General features: G+C 42.5%; 1 protein-coding gene across 1 annotated transcript in view; it reads left to right on the top strand.

Moving 5' to 3' along the window:
- The first annotated feature begins 4,385 nt into the window (after positions 1 to 4,385).
- Positions 4,386 to 24,261, top strand: part of MAP1B (microtubule associated protein 1B) — a 93,888-nt gene continuing 74,012 nt past the window's right edge. The window contains exons 1-2 of the mRNA XM_066602922.1: positions 4,386 to 4,409; positions 4,554 to 4,863. Of these exons, the coding sequence (XP_066459019.1) occupies positions 4,683 to 4,863 (181 nt within the window). The 5' untranslated portion in view covers positions 4,386 to 4,409; positions 4,554 to 4,682. The remainder of the gene's footprint in view (positions 4,410 to 4,553; positions 4,864 to 24,261) is intronic.

The raw sequence follows: 24,261 nt of genomic DNA, 5'->3' as shown, positions 1-24,261 counted from the left end.
GTTTGCTTTATCTCTAAGCGGCTGAACAATGGATTTGAAGTTAACCTTCAAATCATTGTTCAAACGAAAAGTACATGATGCCCTCATTTACATGTAACGGTTATCGCTCATTATTGGCCATTCAAACTAATTTTGAGCAATAGTTGTTGCGTGTAAAAGGGCCTTTAGTCTCCTTGTACTATGGTGTCAGCCACCTATGTCTCCTATATTGTGTCGCAATTGGCAACGTAATAAGGCAATAGCCACAGACGCCCCCATTTTGGGGCACTAGCCACTGATACCTTCATAAAAATATGTGGGTGATTTTGGAGCCATCCTCCTTAACTGATAGTTTTCTAGCTATTACATTACATACAGAGACAACTGCCAATCAAGGAGGGCAGATGGGGCTACTAGGTCCTCATGAATAAACAGGACTCATCAATTTCTGAGCATACCTGCAAAAACATGCCGAAAGTTCTTAAAAACCACTGCACATTACCCCCAAAATGACAGACTGCAGAAATCAGCATGTCTGTCACTACTTTATGCTGCGCTCAGTGAGGACAGCATATAGTACATGACAGCTTCTCTTTAATGATCATATGAAATACCACAATGAAGTCTGACATTTCCGTCCTCCAGGAGCTTATTCAAGAGCCTGGTATTGGACATTTGTGATGTCTGCTACGTGTATACACTGTGATGCAGGCAGACCTGCACTTACAACTGTTTGATTCTGTCAGTGTCCAGCAAGGCTACAATAAGGTGGCTTCACATGACCGTGCGCGCAAATATGCTCAACGCAGCGTTTTTGTACATGAACGATGTAGATTTATGCGCATGTCTGTTCATATTACTGTACTTTTTTGCGCACACACGGCCAATTCACACCCGTGTGTAATACACCCTTTTTGTGGAATAAAAGGCTAATTAGCCTAATGAGCTCCAGATGTGTTCTATTCCCTGTGTTTTGCATAATGTTTCATGCATCCCATTGCGTATCTGCGCACCTCCCATAGACTTCTATGAGATCTTTGCTCTGCAAAACACAGGGAAATAGAACAAGTCCTACTTTTTTTCTACGAGCGCGAAACCCGTTAATGAGGATGAACCCAATGAATTCGATGAGTTCTATTTTCTGTGTTTTCTGTGCACAGATTTTGCGTGCGCAAATACCCGTGCAAACACGGTCGAGTGAAGAAGCCCTAAGTAAAGGTCCTTTTACATTAAATCATTTTTAAAAAATTTCAAATGAGCGAAAATCTGTGATAATTATTCAGTGTAAACACATCCAACAGTCGAACGATGAACAATAAATCATTCACTTTTAGTTCATCATTCATTTTATGCAAGCATTCAAAATATCATTGGCTCGTTCACTAAATACTGATTGTTCAGTCGTTCTCATTCACTTATACAATGAATGTGAATGACTGCATGATTCCTTGTTTGAATGAGCCAACAATGTACCTGTCTGTATAAATAGGCTGCCCGAGCGAATGAGTAAACTCTGACATTATTCGCTCATTCAAAAGAGAAAATGGCAGGTCTAAACGGACCAGAACTGTAAAGGGGCAGTCTCTTGAGTAAAAACAATTAGGCACAAAGTAGAGAAAAAAAACATGCCAAGGATAAAAGGAACAGACTGAAATCCATGACTCGTAGGGTGGATTCAGACGACCGTATATCGGCTCGGTTTTCACGCTGAGCCGATATACGGTGTCCTCATCTGCAGGGAGGGGAGGCTGGAAGAGCCAGGAGCAGGAACTGAGCTCCCGCCCCCTCTCTGCCTCCTCTCCACCCCCTCTCCGCCCCTCTGCACTATTTGCAATGAAAGGAGATGGGACAGGGGCGGGGCTAAGTTCCGTGAATTAGCCCCACCCCCGTCCCGCCTCTCCTCATTGCAAATAGTGCAGAGGGACGAAGAGGAGGCACAGAGGGGGCGAGAGCTCAGAGCACTGCTCCTGGCTCTTCCAGTCTCCCCCCCCCCCCTGCAGAGAGAGACGACGTATATCGGCTCGGCGTGAAAACACAGCCGATATACGTTCGTCTGAATCCAGCCTTAGGGCTCCTGCACACTTGCGTTTTTCTTGCGCGTTTTTTTCATGCGATTGTCAATGGGACTTTCTAATGTTGAAAACACATCGCAAGTTGGTTCTTTGCGATTTTTGTGCGATGCATTTTTAACATTAGAAAGTCCAATTGACAATCCCATGTAAAAAACACAGCATTATCGCATGAAAAAAACGCGCAAGAAAAAAGCAAATGTATGCAGGAGCTCTTAGGCTGGGTTCTCACACGCCGGAATCCCAGCGGAAATCTCGCGGTTTGGCTGAAGCGAAAAACTGCGAGATTTATGCCGGGAAAGCGCTGATTTAAAACCCGCGGCACTTAGCAGCAGGTTTTGAAGCGGCCTAGCTGCTCACTTTTCCGTTGCGACCGGTGCTCCCATAGAGGAAAGCGCGGCCGCAGCAGAATAAAGAAAAAAATGGACATGCTGCAGCCAGTGAATCCACGCTGCAGCGCCGGCTTCTGTTGGCTTTGCTGCAACAGATTTGCCATCCCGTGTGGACGAGATTTCTGAGAAATCTTGTCCACGTGGCTGGCTAATTCTGAGATTAGCGGCTGCAAGGGGATTTGCCGCGGCGAAATTCCGGACGGAATTTCTGCGGCAAATTCGCCCTGTGTGAATCCAGCCTTCGGCCTCATTCACACGAACGTCATTTTAGCTCTCCGATAGCCACGCTAAAAATATAACGGCTATCTGAGCATTAAATTACGTGAATATTTAAAGCTGAAACTAAGAAGCAAAGTGGATGAGATTTGCAAAAATCTCGGTCACACACTGATGACAGTCTGGTGCGGACAAGCTGCATGGAAACTGACGTGCAGTGCTGAATTCAAATCTATGACATGTCAATTTTGGCGCCGTTTCCGCTGTGGACTGTCTTCTCTGTATGGAGAGAGATTTCCGCAGCGGGTTTTGCAGCAGGCACAGGTTTTGAAGCATCCTTTCCGCTGCACACATTCTGCAAGACTTCTGTCCAATGTGAACCCAGCCTTAGGCTTTATTACCACGAGCGTATATCAGCTGTCCGTTTTCAGTAGCAGTGTGGCTGCTAAACTCCCTCTGCTCTCCGCTCCGCTCGTTCTTTGCAGTGGATGGGGGTGGGACAGGGGTGGAGATAAGCACCGCCCCTTCCCGCCTCCTCCCATTGCTGGCTGTGGACAAGCGGCAGAATGGGAATGGAGATAGGGTCCACCCCCTCCTCGCCCCTTGCCAGAAGCCAGCAATGGGAGAAGGCGGGGCGGGACGGTGCTTAGCTCTGCCCCCTCCTATTGCAAAGTACGAGCGGGGAGGAGAGCAGAGGTGAGCCTGCGAGGGGGAGGGAGGGGAAAGGTGACCTTGGCGTATATGTGCTGGGGCCCATGCCGTGTGAATGGGTGCACAAACCCATTCACGAGCTTCTACTCCCCAGCCGTGAAAACGCCAGCCGATATACGCTCGTAGGAAAAATGCCTTAGGCTGCTCTCACAAATGCGCTCAGAAAACATTGCATGAAATCGCTGCATTTTACCATTATTATGCGCAATGCTTTCAAATGCATGTTACAGTGTTTGACAGCAGTTTTTTAACGCACCCCATCACTGTGATGGGTGATGAGGTGCATTAAAAAGCACTAAAACAGAGCAGGCAGTGCTCGAAAATCACGGCGTTAGAAATGCCGCAATCGAGCGCTGGTCTGCGAGACCCTATTGAAATCAATAGTGCCATTGTACCCTGGTTAGCATGCCTTTCAGGACGCCTCACTATTCGCAGTAAAAAGCGGTGAATGTGAGAGCAGCCTTAGACTGCAGTGTCTATATACAGTGATATGTAGAAGTTGCAGCAGACAAACAGCAAAACTTTTTATGGAACCCTAATGTAAAAATGATTGTCAGCCCAAAATACATGCATTTAAGTTTTTAAAAAAATTGCCCCTAAAGGGTGTCCATAGCCTGTAAATCAAATAAATCCAAATTCAGACATAAGAGATAATTAACTACAAAAAGTCAGCATATCAAGAGGGAAAATATTGTGGGAAAGGCAGAATAGTAAAGAACTAACTGTACAGTTGCCAGAAATGTTAATTCTTCATTGTTCCTCTTGTAACATTTCTATATCTCAGAATTTGTATTTACTAAATCAGAATTACACATGGTCCCCAGTGTCTGTCAAAGACCCTACCGAACATATACACAAGTCACCCTTTCTCCATTAACAATCACAATTTTATATAGTTTCAGTATAATAAGGATTTTAGTTGAGATAGAACAATCCTCATCATTAGGTGGTCTGTAGAATGCCAACTTCTTTCCATCTCTGTCTTTATAGTCACTGTAATATGAAGGCTACACAGGAGGCTAAAGAAGAAGTGCAGAAGAAGGTAAGTTCATCCCCAGCACATCCCTGTGCCCTGCTGTGTGTATTGTCTCAGCACCTCTTCCAGTTCTGCTTCCGGAGGCTATGATTTGCTGCAGATGACATCAGAGTGGATGCTGGAAAATAGCTAATGTGATTCTCCTCCCAGGGTCCCAGCCCAGACTCTCCATATAAAAGGCAGGCAGTCTCCCCTCCCAGGCTCACTCCCTGTCTGCTCTCAACTGCTGTACCTAACGAGAGGGGGAGGACGATCACAACTGGAGGGCACTGTGCAAGGATGGCAACTTTGGTGGAGCCAGGAGCGGACATTGACCCATCAATCAGCATCCTCAACCCTTCATCTACCTCCCCTAGCCTGTCTCACAGATTCCTAGACAATAAATTTTACCTGCTGGTGGTGATTGGAGAAATAGTGACAGAGGACCATTTGAGGTGTGCCATCACCAATATAGAGAGAGGTAAGCACTGACAGCTGGCACTCCCTGGGCAATGTAACCACACCACAGGTGGCATAGTACAAGCTGGCCTGTGCTCATGTGTGGTGCTGCAGCTAATCCTGTCCTTGGAATATTGTTATTGTGTATCTGATCTTTTAGAAACATTGTAAGGTGAAAATAGAAATATTGATCTTAAAAGGGAACAAAGAGAATGTGATGCAGCCACTCCCTTTTCTTCTATAGAGAAATGTGGTGGGCTGCAGATCTAACAGTTGGCAAGAAAGCAGCCCCTCCCTCTGCTGTCTCATTGAGAGCAGGCACAGGAGCCTGGAAGGAATCTCTATCATAACTAGTGTATATATGTATACTGTGCCTATGTGCAGGAGGATGTAATATGGAATAGCACTGTGTTCTGTATTGTTGTACTGTGACTCATTCATTGCTAGCTTGATGTGATGATACACATGAGACCATTCGATGATGTTGCAATTATTTCTAAAAAGGGAAACTTTCTGCCTGGCTACATATTAACAACTAGTGAAACACTTAAGACATTCTGGTGGGTATGTAACTCTAGATCCCTGTGGTCTCTGCACTGCTTGCACTGTATCTTGAAGCCACATGGGGAATTCTAAGACAGCAAGGACACATGTTGTACCCCACCCATTGGAAGCAGCTGGAGTAATGCTATCTATGCATGCTAATGGTTTATTGGGATGTCACAATAGAGGTCATGATGTTCTGCTGCAGTAATATTTGGATAAGATGGTGAATAGAGTATTCTTGATGATTCATTTAGCATAGCGCTATTTCATAGACCTTTCATTGTGACGTATATAGTGGTATAAATAATGTATGCAGCTCTTAGAATCACTACGTGTCATGCATTTTTTAAAATTGTCTTACATGCATATTAATTGATTTGGTCTTAAGATTTTTTCATCACTTGATTTTGCACAAAAAGGTACCCATGACACCACAAGACAATAGGATGTTAGGCCTGTTATTTTCCAATTGATTTCTAATTGATTTTCATATGGATCGATAGCACAGCAGTATGTTGCCCTTGCAGCAGAGCTCTATGGCTGGAGTAATGACACTTGCAGAACGCAGTGAGATGCCGGGTGGTGGGCGTGGTGCAGTCCGCACTGCGGTCCCTACGGCAGCATACGGCAGCACACAGTGGACAAAGAGGGTTCGTGCAGGCAGCATAGGGGAGAGCATCTGCTGTGCACTCACTGCTTCCAAATGATGCTGTGTCAGAGCTTTACAGGAAGAAAACTGCTGCCTCATTCACCTGTCACAACATCAATGTAACCGTCACCAGTGATATAAAAAATACACCAAATGTCTAATATATATAATATAAACTAATAAATCCATATGTACTAGAACACAGAGAATGTCTACTAAACTCTATAAAATAATTATAATTTTATAATGAGTATGCTAATTACCTAAATTATGTGACCGTGATATAATGCAAAGCCTAAGTAGTCATCCGATGTGCCCATTTTCACATAAGGTTGCATCGTTATATGAAATTATATTGCAGTATGGATATTAATTTTAGTATGGTTATGATGGTGGCTGCTAGTCATCAGGCCACACCTTTATTGTGCTCTCTGGAGGGCAAGTGGCCAGCAAGGCTCTTATGTAAAGACACAATGGAAGAGAAAGATCTTTGAAAACTAGAACAAACTGTAATACCCACAATTCTCTACGTCAGATTCCTTCCTTAATTTTTTCTGGTAAGGGCCTTGAAAAGAAAGCAGAAACCTGATTGGTTGCCATGGATGGCATTTGTACTGGTCGATGTAGTATATTCAGGACTTACGCAAGTCACTAATGGGGAGAAATGCTATCGTGTGTGTATATATATATATATATATATATATATATATATATACATACACACATACATATCGCATTTTATGCCACATTAAGATTGGGAACATCTGCGCAACATACTTCGGAATATGTGGTGTGGTACATAGTAAATGCCAATCAAAATGCATAAAGATTAGTCCTTATGACAGATGTAGAAAAATAGTCATGCATTTCATACATATATATATTTATTACAACGTGTTCCTGTCCTGCGTTGCTTTTCCCTTTTAAATCTGTTGGAGCTTTCTGAAAACATGGTAGACATGGTGGAGTCCATAGACAAATAAATAATGATTAGACTGCAGAAACAAGAGCAATGTGACGGGGCAAATACATCACCTAAGCTGTCATCCGTAGTAGCTAAAAAGAGCATTGACTGACATCATGATCATATGATGTCATATTGTTTGTAGGAAAATAATTTAAAGGGGAGTACTGATAATTGGCAAGAAATCTGTCATTTCATATGAGCTTTTAGAATAGACAGTCATGTGTGTACATAATGAGTAGCAATATTTCTGGCTATTATATAGAATTTTGCACCAGTTTCCCCTCTGCAGACTCTATCTCTAATTCTGAGTTTTCCATGAGCTCTTGGGTGGAGACTAGCTACTATGATATTTCGCATACACTGCACAGGCCAAGAAAAGGAGATCCCATCTCTCTGTAGCACACATAAGAAGCAGCAACATGGAGGACAGTATACAGCAGTACTGAGCAGTGTAGCTATAAATCCATACATACTAAAAGCAACAGTAAGCATTGGTTTATAAGTGGAGAAAGAAGCATTTTTCTCTAATAAGATATAGGACACAGTTTTGAATATTCTCGTGTAATATTCTGATTTACGCAAAGTTTTTTTAAACCTTGCTAACCTTTTTTAAACCTGCTATATTCTTAAAAGAGGCAAATCACCCATAATGTAACCTAGGCAGGTTCCTAGGTCTCTATGAGCACAGGTAGGAGTAAGTTTAGTCAAGCATTCTTTTGACTAGTGACATACTGTACCTATTATAGAGGCAGAGTATGCCAATGTCTAGGGCCCAATGTTGCAAGGTACTAACAGGTTTTCTAACTTAGGACATTTTGGAGAGTGCGAATTTGGAAGGTCATGCTAACCCAATGCAGGATTTAAAGGGGACTTTTTCATTTTGCTATGGGAATCTACAAATATGCCTTTCTTTATCTCTCCTCTTGGCTGGATATGGTCAAATATGCGTGTCAGAGGATAACCAGCTTTCCAAACCATGATTTTGTGATATTCTGTCATGGGATGTCTATTGTGGCCATGCAATGGTTCTGATGTACATTGTAGAATTCAAGGGTTTTGATGGCATGTTGTGATATTGTATTGAATTGGTTTCATAAGAAAATTCAGTCCTTAAATTCAAGATAAGGTAAAGGTAGGCACATTTGTACCTTCACAGTTATCTTGCTTAGAACAATCATTAATATTAATAATTTGTAAAATGTTAAAGAGCCAGAAGAGTTTAATGGGGCATATCAGGAGCTGGGTTGTATTTTGCTATGGTGCTCTCTCTATCTTCATTGTGTGCACCTATGTAGATGAAGCACTAATAATACGCCTAGGCTCTGGGTGATATATAATTTTCTATACATGACTACAGATTTATACAATTCACTTTACACTTAAGAAAAGTATTTGTGTTGGAAGTGCATCAAAAAGCTCAACTTATCTTCACGCCTTCCCTAAAAATATATTGAGAAATGGGCCTAGTGTTTCATACTGCTTAGTCATAATCCCATTTATAAATGTAAACCAGTTTTCTCTTCTTGCCTCATCTGTATGTTTTCGATAGTTTGTCTTAGTGAGGGGGCTCGTAGTATATATTCACATTATTTGGAGACCACCTTTTGCACCATTTGGGTTTCTACAAGGTATCAGATGCAGTGTTGTATATGTTTTTATATGGACAGCACCAAACAGCAATGAAGACATTGAGTTATGCATCAGCTGTAAGTTTATTAGGTCTATATTAGTAGTGTTACATCAGCGCAGCACCATGGCACCAAGCCTCAGCACAGACGCAAGATGCCGTTCACACAAACACCAAACATAAGCACACACCAAATGCATGCTGAACACCTAGGACTGCGAACTGGTTTCATGGGCAGACATAACATATCCCTACTTTAACAGGACAACCACTACCTGAAAACCTGCCAGCAAGCAGGGCGATTGTCTATATAAGGACGACCCTGCGCTGCAACCTAGGGACCTACCTATCCCTGGATGGCAAACAATTCAAAGCAGAACAGGACGCAGCTCACACCAACTCACAGAACAGGACTTTTCACACCTGATGTCTGGAAACCTACACAGACACTGAACATGTCGCTGTTCACACCAACACCCCAGGGACTTGCACACAAGATAGAACAGGACTGTTCTGACTCCTTGTCTGGCACCTGCACAGACTCAATGAACACAACATTGTTCACACACATGTCCAGTCACCTGCACAGACACGCACCACACATAATGCATAAACACAAAACCCTAGGGTGATAGAGAAACCCAACACAGAAACCCCACTCAGAGTATACATGCATACAGATAAACCATTGCTAGTGCAAGTTTCCTTACACCAATACTGACATATAGAGAACAGTGTCAGGCATCACCCATCTGACACATACATAACACTTCAGACGTCTGGAGGCCACACCTGTAAAAGTTGAGAGTGGGTCTGTATATGATGCAGACGGGGACTACAAGTGTCCAGACCGTCCTCAGGGAAAGTGAGAGGCACTAAAGACCAGATATGCATAAAACCAAGCTCTGAGTATGATTAACACAGAATGCACAAACAAGACAAAATTACCAGCATTCTCTGGCAAGAGAAGCTGGTATTTATGTGCAGCAGACCAGGGGGCTTGGCTGGTGAATACCACACCAAGCCAGCTCAATTAACCTTCACCTGTGTTTAGGAGTGCTCATGGAAACCTGTAGAACCACAAGTCGTAGCTGCACAACCTAACAGGCAGCAGCTGTGTTTGGTATTACAGATTACAACTTTGTCTTTCTATTAAATGTGCAGAGCTTTGTCTGGTAAATAATGAAGGGAATTCTGATCATCAGGATTGTCAAGAGTCCAACCTCTAATGATCTACAACCCCAATTCCAAAAAAGTTTGGATGCGGTGTAAAATGTAAATAAAGTTTAAGAAAAATAGAATGCAATGATTTGGAAATTACATATAACCATATTTTAGTCACAATAGAACACAGAACACAAAGGTGAAAGTGATACATTTTTCCATTTCATTTAAACTAATTAATTTAGAAATTGATGGCAGCAACACATCTCAAAAAAGTTAGGAGAGGGTTAACAACAGTCTTTAAAAGTAAGTGGTGCTAATGGAAAACAACTGGCTGTGTATAAAAAAGTATGTTAGAGAGGCAGAGTCTCTCAGAAGCAAAGATGCTCAGAGGTTCATCAATCTGTGAAAAACGACATCTAAAAATTGTGGAACAATTTCATAAAAATGTTTCTTAAGTTGTGAAGACTTTGAGTATCCCACCATCTACAGTACATAATACCATCAAAAGGTTCAGAGAATCTGGAGAAATTCATGTGCACAAGGGACAAGGCCTTCAATATTGGATGCTTGAGATCTATGGGCCCTCAGGCGTCACTGCATTAAAAACAGGCATGATTCTGTAACGCAAATCACTGCATGGACTCAGGATTACTTCCAGAAATCATTGTCTGCGAACATAGCTAGCTGTATAGTCCACAAATGCGAAGAAGAGGAGATTCTGCTTCTCTATCTCTCCGCAGCACACATAAGAAGCAGCAATATGCAAAGAAGAAGCTATATACCATGCAGAGAAGAAGCTATATAAAGCTATATACCAACACAATCTAGAAACAAAAGCATCTTCTTTGGGCCAAAGCTCATTTAAAATGCAAAACTGTTTTGTGATCAGATAATTCAAAATGTGAATTTTTTTTTTGAAACCGTGGATGCGGTGTCCTTCGGACTCAAGAGGAGAGGGACCATCCGGCGCACAATTTAAAAGCCTGCATCTCTGCTGGTATGGGGTTGCATTAGTGCCTATGGCATGGGCAGCTTACACATCTTGAAAGGCACTGTCAATGCTGAGCAGTATATAGAGGTTGTAGAACAACATACTGTATATGCTCCCATCCAGATAACGTCACTTTCAGGAAAGGCCTTGCATATTTCAACAAGACAATGCTGACCTACATACTGCATCTATCACAAAAGCATGGTTTTACAGAAGAAGAGTCCGGTTGCTGAACTGGCTGCCTGCAGTCCAGACCTTTCACCGATAGAAAACATTTGGCTCATTATGAATTTCCAAATCATTGCATTCCTTTTTCTTAACATTGCATAAATTACACACAGCGTCACAACTTTTTTGTAAGTGGGGTCGTACTATTAATGGCCTATCCTAGACTCCAGTAACATTATCATAAAACCTGCACACTTTCTTATTTAGCATTTTATTTGTATCCATTATTCCTTATCATTACCTTTTAAAGAGGTTGTCTAGTTGTAAACTATTGATGGCCTAATCACAGGATAGATCAGTGGAACCCCCGCTGATCAGCTGTTCCTCAGGCCAGTGTGCCCCTGCCCTGAGCTGATTTTTGCAAGAAGCAGACAGCTCCATTCTCACTGTAGTGGCCAGGCTTGGTTTGACAGGCAAAGTTCTGAAGTGAATGAGACCCCCACTGATCAGACCCCCGGTGATGTACTATTGATGGCGTAGCCTAAGGATAAAATGTTGATGGCCTAAAGATAGGCCATCAACATTTTACAGCTGGACAACCCCTTTAAGGGAAGTGATTGGAATTATAACGTCCGTGGGAGCAGACCCCACAATTTACTATTGTTGGTCTAGCCTAATGGCAATAAATAGTTTACAATTGGATATCCCGAGTGGGTTGTATGAAAATAGAATAAAAGGTCTGCTTTATTTTCCCTGAACCAGCGACTCACTTGTCCAATGGGCTATGTCTGGTATTGCAGCTGTGCCTCAATCACATGCCCACAAACAAGAGTAGAATGGTTTCTGGGTGAAACAAAACCCCACACTTTCTCTAATCTTGTGTGAATATGAACCCCATTCTTTTAAATGGAGTCATAGACATGAGTGATGTTTTCAAAAAATCGCTGCATGTCCTAACTTTTCGCGTTACTTTGAATACATCGCTCGTTGTTCTCAATGGGACAGAAAAACACATCGTATGGCGTTCGATTTGTACGCATTGAAAACAATGTGAAACGCTTGCTGATCCTCTAATGCGTCTGAAAGCCTCACTGGAGGATTGCTACTTCACAGAAGTGATGGGAGGCGTTTTTGCCGGAAAACCACCTCGCATCGCCATGAAAACGCACGTTGGCGAGCGCGAAATACAGTTTAGTTTCTAAGCCCGAGATCACACTCGCTGTGTATAGGTAGCCTTAAAGGAATTTTGTCATTAAAAAAAAAGCAATACTTATCTTTTCCTCCTCCAACAGTCTACTTACTACATCTTCTCCTCCCCGATGTGCTCCTGGCTCCTGCAGTCTCCCGGGTCACCTCACCGCAAGCTGGATGGATCCTCTTCTTCTTGCTATGAAGCGTGCATTCACAGGCATTCTGCTTCCTGCAGGTCAGTGTACGTTACGTCACTAGTGACGTAGTGTTCGTTGCCTAGCAGAAAGTGATTGTTCTCAGCAAGATAAACCAAGTAATCTTGTAGATTTGGTAGCTTTAAATGGCTAACAAAAATACATGATGTTAATGGGAGCTTCCAAATCAACGCAGGGCTCTTCTTCAGGCTTAAATGAAATAGATCTGAAAAGGCATGCATATTTATACACACATACTGCCTAGCAGGAAATGACTAATCCTATGCCGGGCTATTGTCAAGACCACGCATGTGCACTGTGTCGCCGCGAGTGTTCATATACTATTGCAGCGAGACAACGCACATGCGCAGTCCCGGCAATAGCCCTGCATAGGATTCGGTTTTCCCTGCTAGGCAGTGAATGCTACGTCACTAGTGACTGGGTACACTGACCGACTTGCGGTGAGGTAACCCGGGGGACTGCAGGAGCCAGGAGAAGATTGACGGGGAGAAGATACGGGAAGAAGACTGCCTGGGGAGGAGTAAGTATCGATTTTTTTTTTCTGTAATGACAGAACCCCTTTAAGAGGGATTGTCCAAGATATAATAAAATTTCAAAGCGGAAAAAAAATCATAAAAAAACTAAGCTTCACTCACTGCTCATCTTACCCGCGGTCCAGTGCTGTCACTCGTAGCCTCTCTGCTAGAGTTTTATTTACAAACTGTGGCTGTGATGTGTCCGTATACACACGTGATCATTGCAGCCAATCACTGGCCTCCATGGTCTTGAGTCGTATACCGCTGTACCGCTCCTCTGGAACGCACTATCCCAAAACATTCCGGACTATCCCCGACGCACGGAATTTCAGACATGCCATAAAAACGCACTTCTTCAAAGAAGTATATCAAATCTCCTGACCTAATCACCACCCCAACCCTTTCAACATGCCCCCTGCCCCTCCCACTGCACACCTGGACTATTGTCTATCTGTGGCACCCCACATTTCACCACTTTGCCTACCATGTACATCTCCTACCCCTGTACCTCCTGCATCACCTTTTCCTTGTTGTGTGTAAGCTCATTGGATCAACCCCCACCCCATTTGTAACTAATAATTGAATATTGCATGTAACTGTTATATCTCCTGACCTAATCACCACCCCAACCCTTTCAACATGCCCCCCGCCCCTCCCACTGCACACCTGGACTATTGTCTATCTGTGGCACCCCACATTTCACCACTTTGCCTACCATGTACATCTCCTACCACTGTACCTCCTGCATCACCTTTTCCTTGTTGTGTGTAAGCTCATTGGATCAACCCCCACCCCATTTGTAACTAATAATTGAATATTGCATGTAACTGTTATATCGTCTATGTTACCCTGTGTTTTGTAAGTGCTGCGGAATAAGTTGGTGCTATACAAATACAGATTATTATTATTAAGTTGAACACTCAAGTATGGGTGCAGCTAACACCATTCAAATGGCTGCATTCAAATCTTCAGCGTGAGAGCCACAATGGCCATAAAAGACAACTCTATTATGTTAGCCATATATATGAGATATTTTCTGCTATGTCAAGTTAATTTTGATTGGATCTACAGCAGTATACACGGACTTGCCAAAAGTCATGGGATAGTAGTATGTAAATTGTTTATGAAGTGGCGTTATCTCAGGTGACGGCTTGGAAATGCCCACACCTGTATAAATTGTGAGACGTTATCTTGTGAGAAAGGTTCAACAATGGGGAGTGTACCCATGGCAGTGGAACGTGAATTATCAGAGTTCAAACGAGGAATGATAATGGGTACCAGATTGATAGGATATTCAATTTCCGAAGTTGTACACTCATTTAATATTCCTTGATCCCCAGTGTCTTGTGTGTAGTGGAGAATGTCATATAAGGCATTACCACCTACAGTGGACAATGCAGTGACCAACCATGGATGATTAATGATGATTACAAGCGGTGTCTGGCTAGAATTGTCCTTGTGAATAGACAAGTGACTTTGGCAGAAATCGCAACCATATTCAATGCAGGAGACCCCACATGCATATCCTGTAGGTCAGTGCAGTGTTCTTTATCTTCCATGGGATATGATAGCAGAAGATCCACCAGAGACTCTGTTACACCAAGACACCCTGGACACAGGGCCTCACCTGGGCTCTTGAGGTTGCTAACTTGACTCTAGAGAAGTGACATCACATTGCATGATCTGATAAATCATGGTACCAGTTGTTTCGGCCTGATGGTCGGTTTCGTATGTGACGCAGAGCTCGTGAAGCCACAGGCCCCAGTTGTCAGCAAGGCACTGTGCAGGCGGGTGGTGGTTCCATGTGGGGTATGTTCTCATGGCATGGGTTGGGTCCACTGATCCACCTAAATACGTAATTAACTGGTGCTTTCTATATTTCACTACTTGATGACCATTTACAGTCCTTTGTGGACTTCATACCCCTGATATTTTAGCAGGATAATTCACTGTGCCATTGGGCGCAAGTCTTCCAGAATTGGTTGGAGGAACATTCAAGAGAGTTCTTATAAATGTTGTAGCCTGCACGTTCACCTGACAAAGAGCCCAAGCGAGCATAAGCGAGCATTTATACAATGTGGTGAACATGTCCATTTGCGCCCAAGATGCGACACCTACAAATATCACTGAGTTGTGGGTGACTCTCCAAATGGCATCGCTCAACATCCCACCAAACATCTTCCATCCACCTGTTTAATCGATGCCATGTTAAGTTGCTGTCACATGACTTTTGGCATGTCAGTGTACTGTGTACTGTACTTTTTTTTGCGTCTGTGTAGTTTTTTTTTCAAAATGCAGCATGCTCTAGGTATGTGTTTGTGTGTTTATGTGTAGGGGATGGTGGTGTGGGGATGTTTAGGCATTTTCCCATGCATGTCAAAAATGTGCAACGAAATCCATGCCACCAAACAGGCTCGTTAAAAATCTATGAATCACATGGCGTTGAAAGTGTACTGAAGCCTTGTGGTGTTAAGCCAATTAGACCAACTTTAATGTGAATTTCAAGCTTTATTGCTACTAATATAATTTTATTGGGAGTGCATGACATTATAGGCTTTTGCATATCTGCAGTATCAGATTGCAGGTATTCTTGTATCTTGTCACCACCAGGCTGATGGGTGGAGATGGGCTGAGGTGAAGGGAACGCCCAGAGCTTCTTATTGGCAGCCACATACACACCCTCACTGCTGTGCCCAGAGCTCTGTGCTAGCTACTGATTGGCTGCTTTTATACACACATTCAACCACCTTCAGGGAGCTGCAGAGACCAGCAGCTCAGTGAAGAGGCTTCACTGAGGGAGGATTGGAAAGGCTTCACAGAGGGAGGGAGCTCCTTCTGTGTCGCTGGGTTGTCATGGCAACAGGATGCCAGATGCAGGGGAACCCAGTGAACACTTTCCATAGACTACTATGGAAAGCGCAGCCCCGCTGTCCACAGGCGGAGAATCATAGCGATTCTCCGCTCGCGGGATTTAAATCGCAGCATGCTGGGATTTGCCGTGATTCTCCGCGGAGAGCCTAACGTTGAGCGATCATTTTGTGCTCTGAGCAGGGTATGCAGAAGGCAATTGGGACCGCTTGTCTTCTGCATCGAGCTGTTCTTTTCTCGGAGCGCTCATCTGGTATACAGCTGAGCGCTCCGAGCGGGGTATGCAGAACACAGCTGGAGCGCTGTGTTCTCTATACCCGAACTGTTCACGGAGCACTCAGCTGGTATACAGAACACAGCTGGACTGTTGTGTTCTTCATACCCCGGCTGTGTTCACAGAGCAGGATACAGCTGAAACAATAGTATCAGCTGTATCCCGCTGTAAACTCCTGATAAGCATGCTGAAAGACAACGATCAGCGACTCGTTAACGAAAACTGCACAATGTCAGTGCAGTTAGACACAACGATTATTGCTCAAAAGATGGCTTTGAGCGATTTTTGAGCGAGAATCGTTGTGTCTAAATCAGCCTTAACAGTTCCCAAAACGGTAATACTAAAGCCAGTGATTAGGTAGCTCCACTTACTCCTGCTAATTAGTTTGCATTAAAAATCTAATTACTCCTTTGCCAACTGTGAGTCACTAAGCCATGCTGATTTACATTAGAACATGAACAGACTTCTCCCTACTCCCATGACAGGGCTCAATTTCCGTTGCTAGCTGCAGATTTATGGAACATCACAGGGGATGCAGCCAACAACAGAGCTCAGCGATCGATCACATGCACCTTAATAAGTTTTAACATGTTTTAAACTCCTACAATACAAAAGGAAAAATCCAGCACAGGCCAGAATAAAATCCAAGGGGGACATTTACTACATACTCTATGCCAAGATATTGTCATAGAAAAGTTGCAAACTTTGCAAAAGTCCTGCTGGCGCAAAAAGTTTGCGACTTTTCTTCCTCCCGCACCAGCCCGGGTTGAATTTATTGGAAGGGGGCGTGGCCACCCCAAACCAGCAGATGTATATTTACACCAGAAACTGCCTTAAATTATGCCAGAAATGTGTGCCTGTCCGGCTCTAGGTGTACATTTCAGTGAAGGCGCACAGAGGAGTTTTACTATACTTTTTGCACCCACAAGGCATGTTGATTTGCACGTGGCAAACAGACGCAGCAATTGAAATGGTGAGTCAAATGAGTTCTAGATACGTTTTCTTGCACATTCATGCACAGTTCTGTGATCAGCAACAATCTATCCGATTGTCATTGGAAGGGTATTGAGCAGGGAATCGCTAATTAGGCGCTAGTCATTTAGTTCCAGCTCAGTGTATACAGGATGTTGTTAATCTCTGAACAACTGCTCACAGTGAATGGAGGCAGGCAACCGGAAGAGATCTCCAGCCCGCTTTGCTTCCATTCGCTGAACGGCTATCACTCCTGTATGGAAGCAAAGTAAAAGTACCTCTAGACACTTTCAGTCATTTTTTCTCCTCATTCGTTAAAATTCCAGGCAAGGGTAATGGCCTAAATGTAACCTCGGATGCCAAAAAATGAGCCTACATTTTGGTGCTAAAACTGATTTAAACTAAGCCAACTAATAGGTGGCATATGCTTAGTCTAAAGATGCACCAGATTTATCATCCAGCAGAGTCACTCTAATAAACTGGCGCTTTTTAAGACTGTAGGGCATATTTATGGTACTTTTACATAAGACCAAAAACGTTAGTGTGCCGGAGGTCTTACCATGTTTTCCCAAAAATAAGACAGTGTTTTATATTTATTTTAGCCCCAAAATATGCACAAGGGCTTATTTTCAGGGGATGTCTTATTTTGAACTGGCTGAGCGGCGGTGAGCGATGGCCACGGCTCAACCAGTTCAAAAATCCCTCCCCACCACAGCGATGGCTGTGATAGGCTGAGCAGCGGAAATTTCAGAATAAACTTAGGCCTCTCTCACACAGAGCATTTGCAAAAACGCTGCCTTTTTCAACGCTGCGTTTACAGCATTTTCAGCTGCGTTTTCAGCACAGCTCAAAATGCTGCCTATTCATTTCAATGGGAGACAGACAGCTGAAAACGCCCAAGAATAGAACATGCAACGCTTTCAAAATGCAGCGTTTTTCAACGCAGCATTTTCAGCCTTGTGTGAGCAGCCCCATTGAAATGAATCGGAGCCTTGTACAACATTTAGCACAGCGCTGAAAACGCAGCACTAAACGTTGTACAAAAACGCCTGTGTGAGAGAGGCCTTACAGTAATGAACAGACCTCATTCACACACAGTGGAAGAAATCTGCAGTGGAGTCTAGTCCTGCTCTAGAACCCTTCTACATACTGCTGGGAACTGGTGTTTGGAGCTGCCGGTGGACCACTATATCAGTACATATCATCATATCCATGATTTACCTGTTATTTTGGTTCTGATGTTTTATCTTATTAAATGATTTAATATACCCACCTGCTGAAAGGGCTGCCTCTGATTGACTGAACAATGTGACCAATCAGAGGCAGTTCTCAGCTGTCATTCAATAGCTGAGTGCTGCCTCTAATTTTTCACAGTGCTCAGCCAATCAGAACCAGCCCTTTCAGCAGGTGGGGATTTTAAATCCCCGCCTGCTAAAAGCACTTCAGAGCAGTGCAGGGAAAACACCCAGCTGGATGCGCCTGAGCACCATCAGCTGCGGAGAGGTGAGTATATATATTTTTTTATTTTTTACACATTTTAGGGATGATTTTCAGGGAAGGGTTAATATTTAAAGCCCTTCCCCGAAAATCACTGCAAGGCTTGCTGGCAGCCCATCGTTTTCAGTGGAGCTGGCTGTAGCATCGGCTCCATTGAATTCAATGGGAGAACATTGTGCTCCTCTGCCACAGCTGTCACAGCTGTGCCAGAGGATCGCGATCTTCACCGTATGTTCTAAATGGGGTCGGTGCTGCTGCCGCTGGCCCCATTGAGCACAAAGTGAAACCCCTAGATACGAGAGTATCCAGAGATTTCACATCCAAAAAAGATGGATGCCGCAGTTACTTGCATTTTTAAATCTGCTGCCCTATATTTACCGCTGCGCATGTTTGTGCGCAAGTAAATATCAGGCATATGACTGCTGCCATTGAAAAGCATTGGTTCTTAATAGATGCAGATCGCAAACATGCGCACATAAAAATGCCCGTCTGACTGAGCCCTTAGGAAGACAGTCATCAGGACTCAGATAGGCCTCTGCCCCAAGGCCCTACACCCCCTGAATAGGGCCCCCAGCCAACCCTTCCACACTGGATATTCCCCTGCACCGACTTCACCGGTCACATTCTGCAATTGTAGAATTCACACTTCATAAATTTTTTTTTCTTCTAACTTACCGCCAATAGGCTTGTATGAAGGCTCACATTTGGCAGGAAGACCGGTAGTGTTTATTGGTACTATTTTGGGGTCAAATTACTTTTTAATCGCTTTTTATTCTGTTTTTTCTTAGAAACGGGGTGACCAAGATAGCGCAATTCTGGCATAGCATTTTTTTTCTGATGGCGTTCACCATATGGAATTAATAATATAATATTTTCATAAATACGACCTTTTCAATTTTTACATTCTTTTACTTTTTTATTTTTCTGATGTGACAGTTGGATAAGTGGTTTTCTTTTAAACTTTTAATGTTTTCATTTTTTTGTAATAATTAAAAAGTTTCTATTTTATTTATTTTTGTTTTTTTTAGTCCCCATAGAGGACTTGAATTTGCGATCATTTGATCACTTATACAGTATAATGCAATACTATGGCATTGCATTATACTGTATTATAGGCTGCCTATTAAAGACATGCCACAGGCAGGTTTTAATAGGCAAACAATCATAGCAGCCCTGGGGACCTTCAGAAGGCCCCAGGCTGCCATGACACCTGGATGACAACCCCCCAATCGTATCGCGGCATGGACATTCAGCACATTTAGAAGCCACTATTACAATTGACAGCGGCATTTCAAGGATTAACAGACACAATCTGAGTTATCTCCAATTGCGGCTGCTGCTCAACTCCTGAGATCACTACATACAAAATATATGCTGTGGAGCTCTATATACATCCTATCTGCACAGGGTACAAGCAGTTAGGATGTACATAGCCGTATGTGTGTTGGGAAGGGGTTAAACTTCATTTTGCATAAGACTCCCAGAAGGTCTCCTCTATATGTTGTTTTCACCACCCATCTTTAAAGCTTATGGTTGCCCATGCATATTTTATTATTTCAAAGCCACATCCAGCCGGTGTAAGTGGGAGGTGACCTAGTTATGGATCTCTGCACTGGTTACAAGGATGCAGTATTCTTCATAAGTGCGCAGCTTTGCAACTCTGGGGAAACAGCCAGCAAGTGCTGCTATATTTAACTCTTGACTTCTGTGAAGGGATGACTTGCATTCTTAGGCCTCCCACTCCTTTCCTCTGCACACCAGTAATTCCATAATATGTATTTTTATTATACATTTTTATTAGTCTAAATTATTTACATTTGTTCTATAGTTTTATGTTAACGATATGTAACTTTAATATGTATTGTGTCTTGAAGAATACAGTGTGACCTTCTGACATCGACTTTCAAGAAAGTTGCCTTCTAATAGGTGACGCTGCAGAGGTATTGTTCCAGCTTCCCATTTGCATACATTTCCTAAAAAGGCATGCATAGCCTTATACGTCTCCTTACACCTACTAGATACTCTCCCTAAGGGCTGACACCCACTGGCGTTTTTTTCTCTATTGCGCTGTGAGAGCAAGTGAAAGCACTCGCCTCGCTGCGTGAGAAAAAAGCCGGGGTGACGCCGGGATATCGCCTATCCTTTCAATGGGGCCAGCGGCTGCTGCCAGTCCCATTGAAAGCAGTGGTTTGTGGCAAACCCTGCAGTATGATTTTCGGGGAAGGGCTTGAAATATAAGCCCTTCCCTGAAAAATCATCATTAAGTGGTAAAAAAAAGGAAAGAAAAAATTTCTCACCTCTCCACTGCTCAGACGTGTCCTCCTGCTGGCTCTCCGACACTGCTATCCAGCACTTTCAGCAGACGGGGATTTAAAAATCCCTGCCTCCTGAAAGGAGCCATTTGTCAAGACTTTGCAGTTGACGTGATAATCAGGTTGTATTCATTAAAGCGATTCTCCGCTTTTGGGACAAGATTCTGTCTTGGGACCAAAGGGGTTGCATATATTACCTGCAGTTGTTCTTTTCTGCTGTCCCTCCAGTCCACTGGCTTCATGTCCTGTTTTCAGTCCTCCAAAATGGCTAACGCAAACTTCAGACTACTAATTCCCACAGTGCATTGGTAGGATTACAGTACTAATGCAATATACCTGCTCTCTGATTGGCCAGAGCTGTTCATGTGATCAGAGAGCAGTGCACAGTGTACATTTGGCAGCTAGAAAATTGGTTTAGTCATCTTGGTAGGCTAAAGACAAGGTCTTTTAACTGGCAGATCGGAGAAGCAACAGAAAATCGGCTGAATTTTGTCACAATACTGGAAGGTTGCTTTAAATGTCATTATTACATTATTTATTCAAATGTACACTTTTAAAATGTAGTTACATAGTATTTATATGTTTCCTTTTAAAGTAAAAAAAAAAACATCACCAATAAATTTAAGTCTTTAAAATTACTTTCTAAAAATTCTAAATATTCAGGTGAAAGCTTGCTGGCTAATCAGTACAACCATCATTACCACACAAGGATTGTACTCAGCTTTCCTTGAATACTGAGTAGCTAATATTAATAGATATATTTAAAACCATATAACACAAATAGGGCACTACACAAAAAGCCTCTATATATTAAGAGGTGTACAGGTCTCTATCAAAAGAGACTCTCACCACTTTTTATTAGTATCAGATGTCCTTAGTGTGGATATGGACACGGGTAAAGTGGTGGAGAAAAACTCTCGCCACTTTTTATTAGTACCAGGGGTCCTTAGTGTGGATATGGACACTGGTAAAGTGGTGAAAGAAAGAACGCAGGAACTAATAGATAGAAGATTCCTTTCTTGATTATCTTTCCCCGTCCTTATATCTTTCTTCTAAACATTTTCATATAGTGTAGAAATGTTTTAATGGAATGGATTAAGTATCATCATCACCCCAATATTTCCTCTGATGCGTGTTTTAGAAAGATATCGTGTGGGAACAGGTTTGTCTCACCTTTATTTTGGAATTATAGGGTTATATAGGTGATAGCATGATAAGGACAACTGGTATGTAATATTAAACAGTCTCCAGTTGTCTCAATACTGCCAACCTCTATATTCTCGTACTCTGAAAAGAGAAAGGTACAGACGGTAGCCCTCTTTTAGAGACGTTACTCTTGGGGCGACCACTTCGTGTTTTAAGAGAAAGGTACAGACGGTAGCCCTCTTTTAGAGAGGTTACTCTTGGGGCGACCACTTCGTGTTTTCTGATGGACAATTCAGATTCAAATGTCAGCTAATAGTACTATGTATAATCTCAGTCTCAACGCGTTTCTCCGTTCGTGGAACGGATCATCAGGAGATCTAATTGGTTAGTACCATCTGTATATAGTCATATCTGCTCCAGCGTTTTTTAGAGAACAGTAGCACATATATTGTGTCACACTCCCATAGCCTTTCTATTTAGAGAGGCTAAAAGACTCACTAGCAGGTAACATCAATGTACTGTTTGATTGTTAGGCAATTGAACACCCAATATATAAGTGGTGTCTTAACTTGTCAGAGTATCCTCAATTTGCATTTTCTCCAGTGCACTATAATAAAGATTTATGCATTCGTGCACGTGGTATTCTTTAGCTTTCTTTTCTCCAGTGCATTACAGTAAAGATTTATGCATTTGCGCACATGGTACTGTTTGTCTCCTAGCATACTGTGATTTCTGCATATACTTTGCAGTCCCACAGTATATAATAGATGCTGTTGATTCACTAGGAGATGCCGATGAAATATAGGCTATGCTCCTTTTATGATATATCAATCGCATCTATCGCAGGGCTGTTTTGCCCCTGCTAGCTGGGTGTAAAAGAAAGAGAGAAATATGCCTATACCACCATAGCATATGGAAAATCTCTTATAAGGTGTTAGAGTAACCTGTGAGCTATATAAAAAGAAAGCTAAAAAATACCATGTGCGCAAATGCATAAATCTTTACTGTAATGCACTGGAGAAAAGAAAGCTAAAGAATACCACGTGCACGAATGCATAAATCTTTATTATAGTGCACTGGAGAAAATGCATCTTTAGCAAATTGAGGATACTCTGACAAGTTAAGACACCACTTATATATTAGGTGTTCAATTGCCTAACAATCAAACAGTACATTGATGTTACCTGCTAGTGAGTCTTTTAGCCTCTCTAAATAGAAAGGCTATGGGAGTGTGACACGATATATGTGCTACTGTTCTCTAAAAAACGCTGGAGCAGATATGACTATATACAGATGGTACTAACCAATTAGATCTCCTGATGATCCGTTCCCCGAACGGGGAAACGCGTTGAGACTGAGATTATACATAGTACTATTAGCTGACATTTGAATCTGAATTGCCAACAGAAAACACAAAGTGGTCGCCCCAAGAGTAACCTCTCTAAAAGAGGGCTACCGTCTGTACCTTTCTCTTAAAACACGAAGTGGTCGCCCCAAGAGTAACGTCTCTAAAAGAGAGCTACCGTCTGTACCTTTCTCTTTTCAGAGTACGAGAATATAGAGGTTGGCAGTATTGAGACAACTGGAGACTGTTTAATATTACATACCAGTTGTCCTTATCATGCTATCACCTATATAACCCTATAATTCCAAAATAAAGGTGAGACAAACCTGTTCCCACACGATATCTTTCTAAAACACGCATCAGAGGAAATATTGGGGTGATGATGATACTTAATCCATCCCAATAAAACATTTCTACACTATATGAAAATGTTTAGAAGAAAGATATAAGGACGGGGAAAGATAATCAAGAAAGGAATCTTCTATCTATTAGTTCCTGCGTTCTTTCTTTCACCACTTTACCAGTGTCCGTATCCACATTAAGGACCCCTGGTACTAATAAAAAGTGGCGAGAGTTTTTCTCCACCACTTTACCCGTGTCCATATCCACACTAAGGACATCTGATACTAATAAAAAGTGGTGAGAGTCTCTTTTGATAGAGACCTGTACACCTCTTAATATATAGAGGCTTTTTGTGTAGTGCCCTATTTGTGTTATATGGTTTTAAATATATCTATTAAAATGTATTGATTTTAGTTACACTTTTTGTCTAAACTGTGAAGGGCCTTCTAGTTGATTATTAGACAATTCTGCCCCTGTGACCACTGAGTAGCTAATATGCTTCATTAATGAAATTATATGGATCCAAAGGCTGTATCGTTGTCTAACTAGACTGATTTGCTATGTAAGAGTCTAAATGCCTATTTAGACACAAAGATTATCGCTCAAAATTCGCTCAAAAGCAATCTTT

Source organism: Eleutherodactylus coqui, chromosome 5 (assembly GCF_035609145.1).
Source record: "Eleutherodactylus coqui strain aEleCoq1 chromosome 5, aEleCoq1.hap1, whole genome shotgun sequence".
Classification (NCBI taxonomy): domain Eukaryota; kingdom Metazoa; phylum Chordata; class Amphibia; order Anura; family Eleutherodactylidae; genus Eleutherodactylus; species Eleutherodactylus coqui.
The sequence above is the reverse complement of the archived record's forward strand: the minus strand, read 5'-3'. Positions and strand labels throughout refer to the sequence as shown.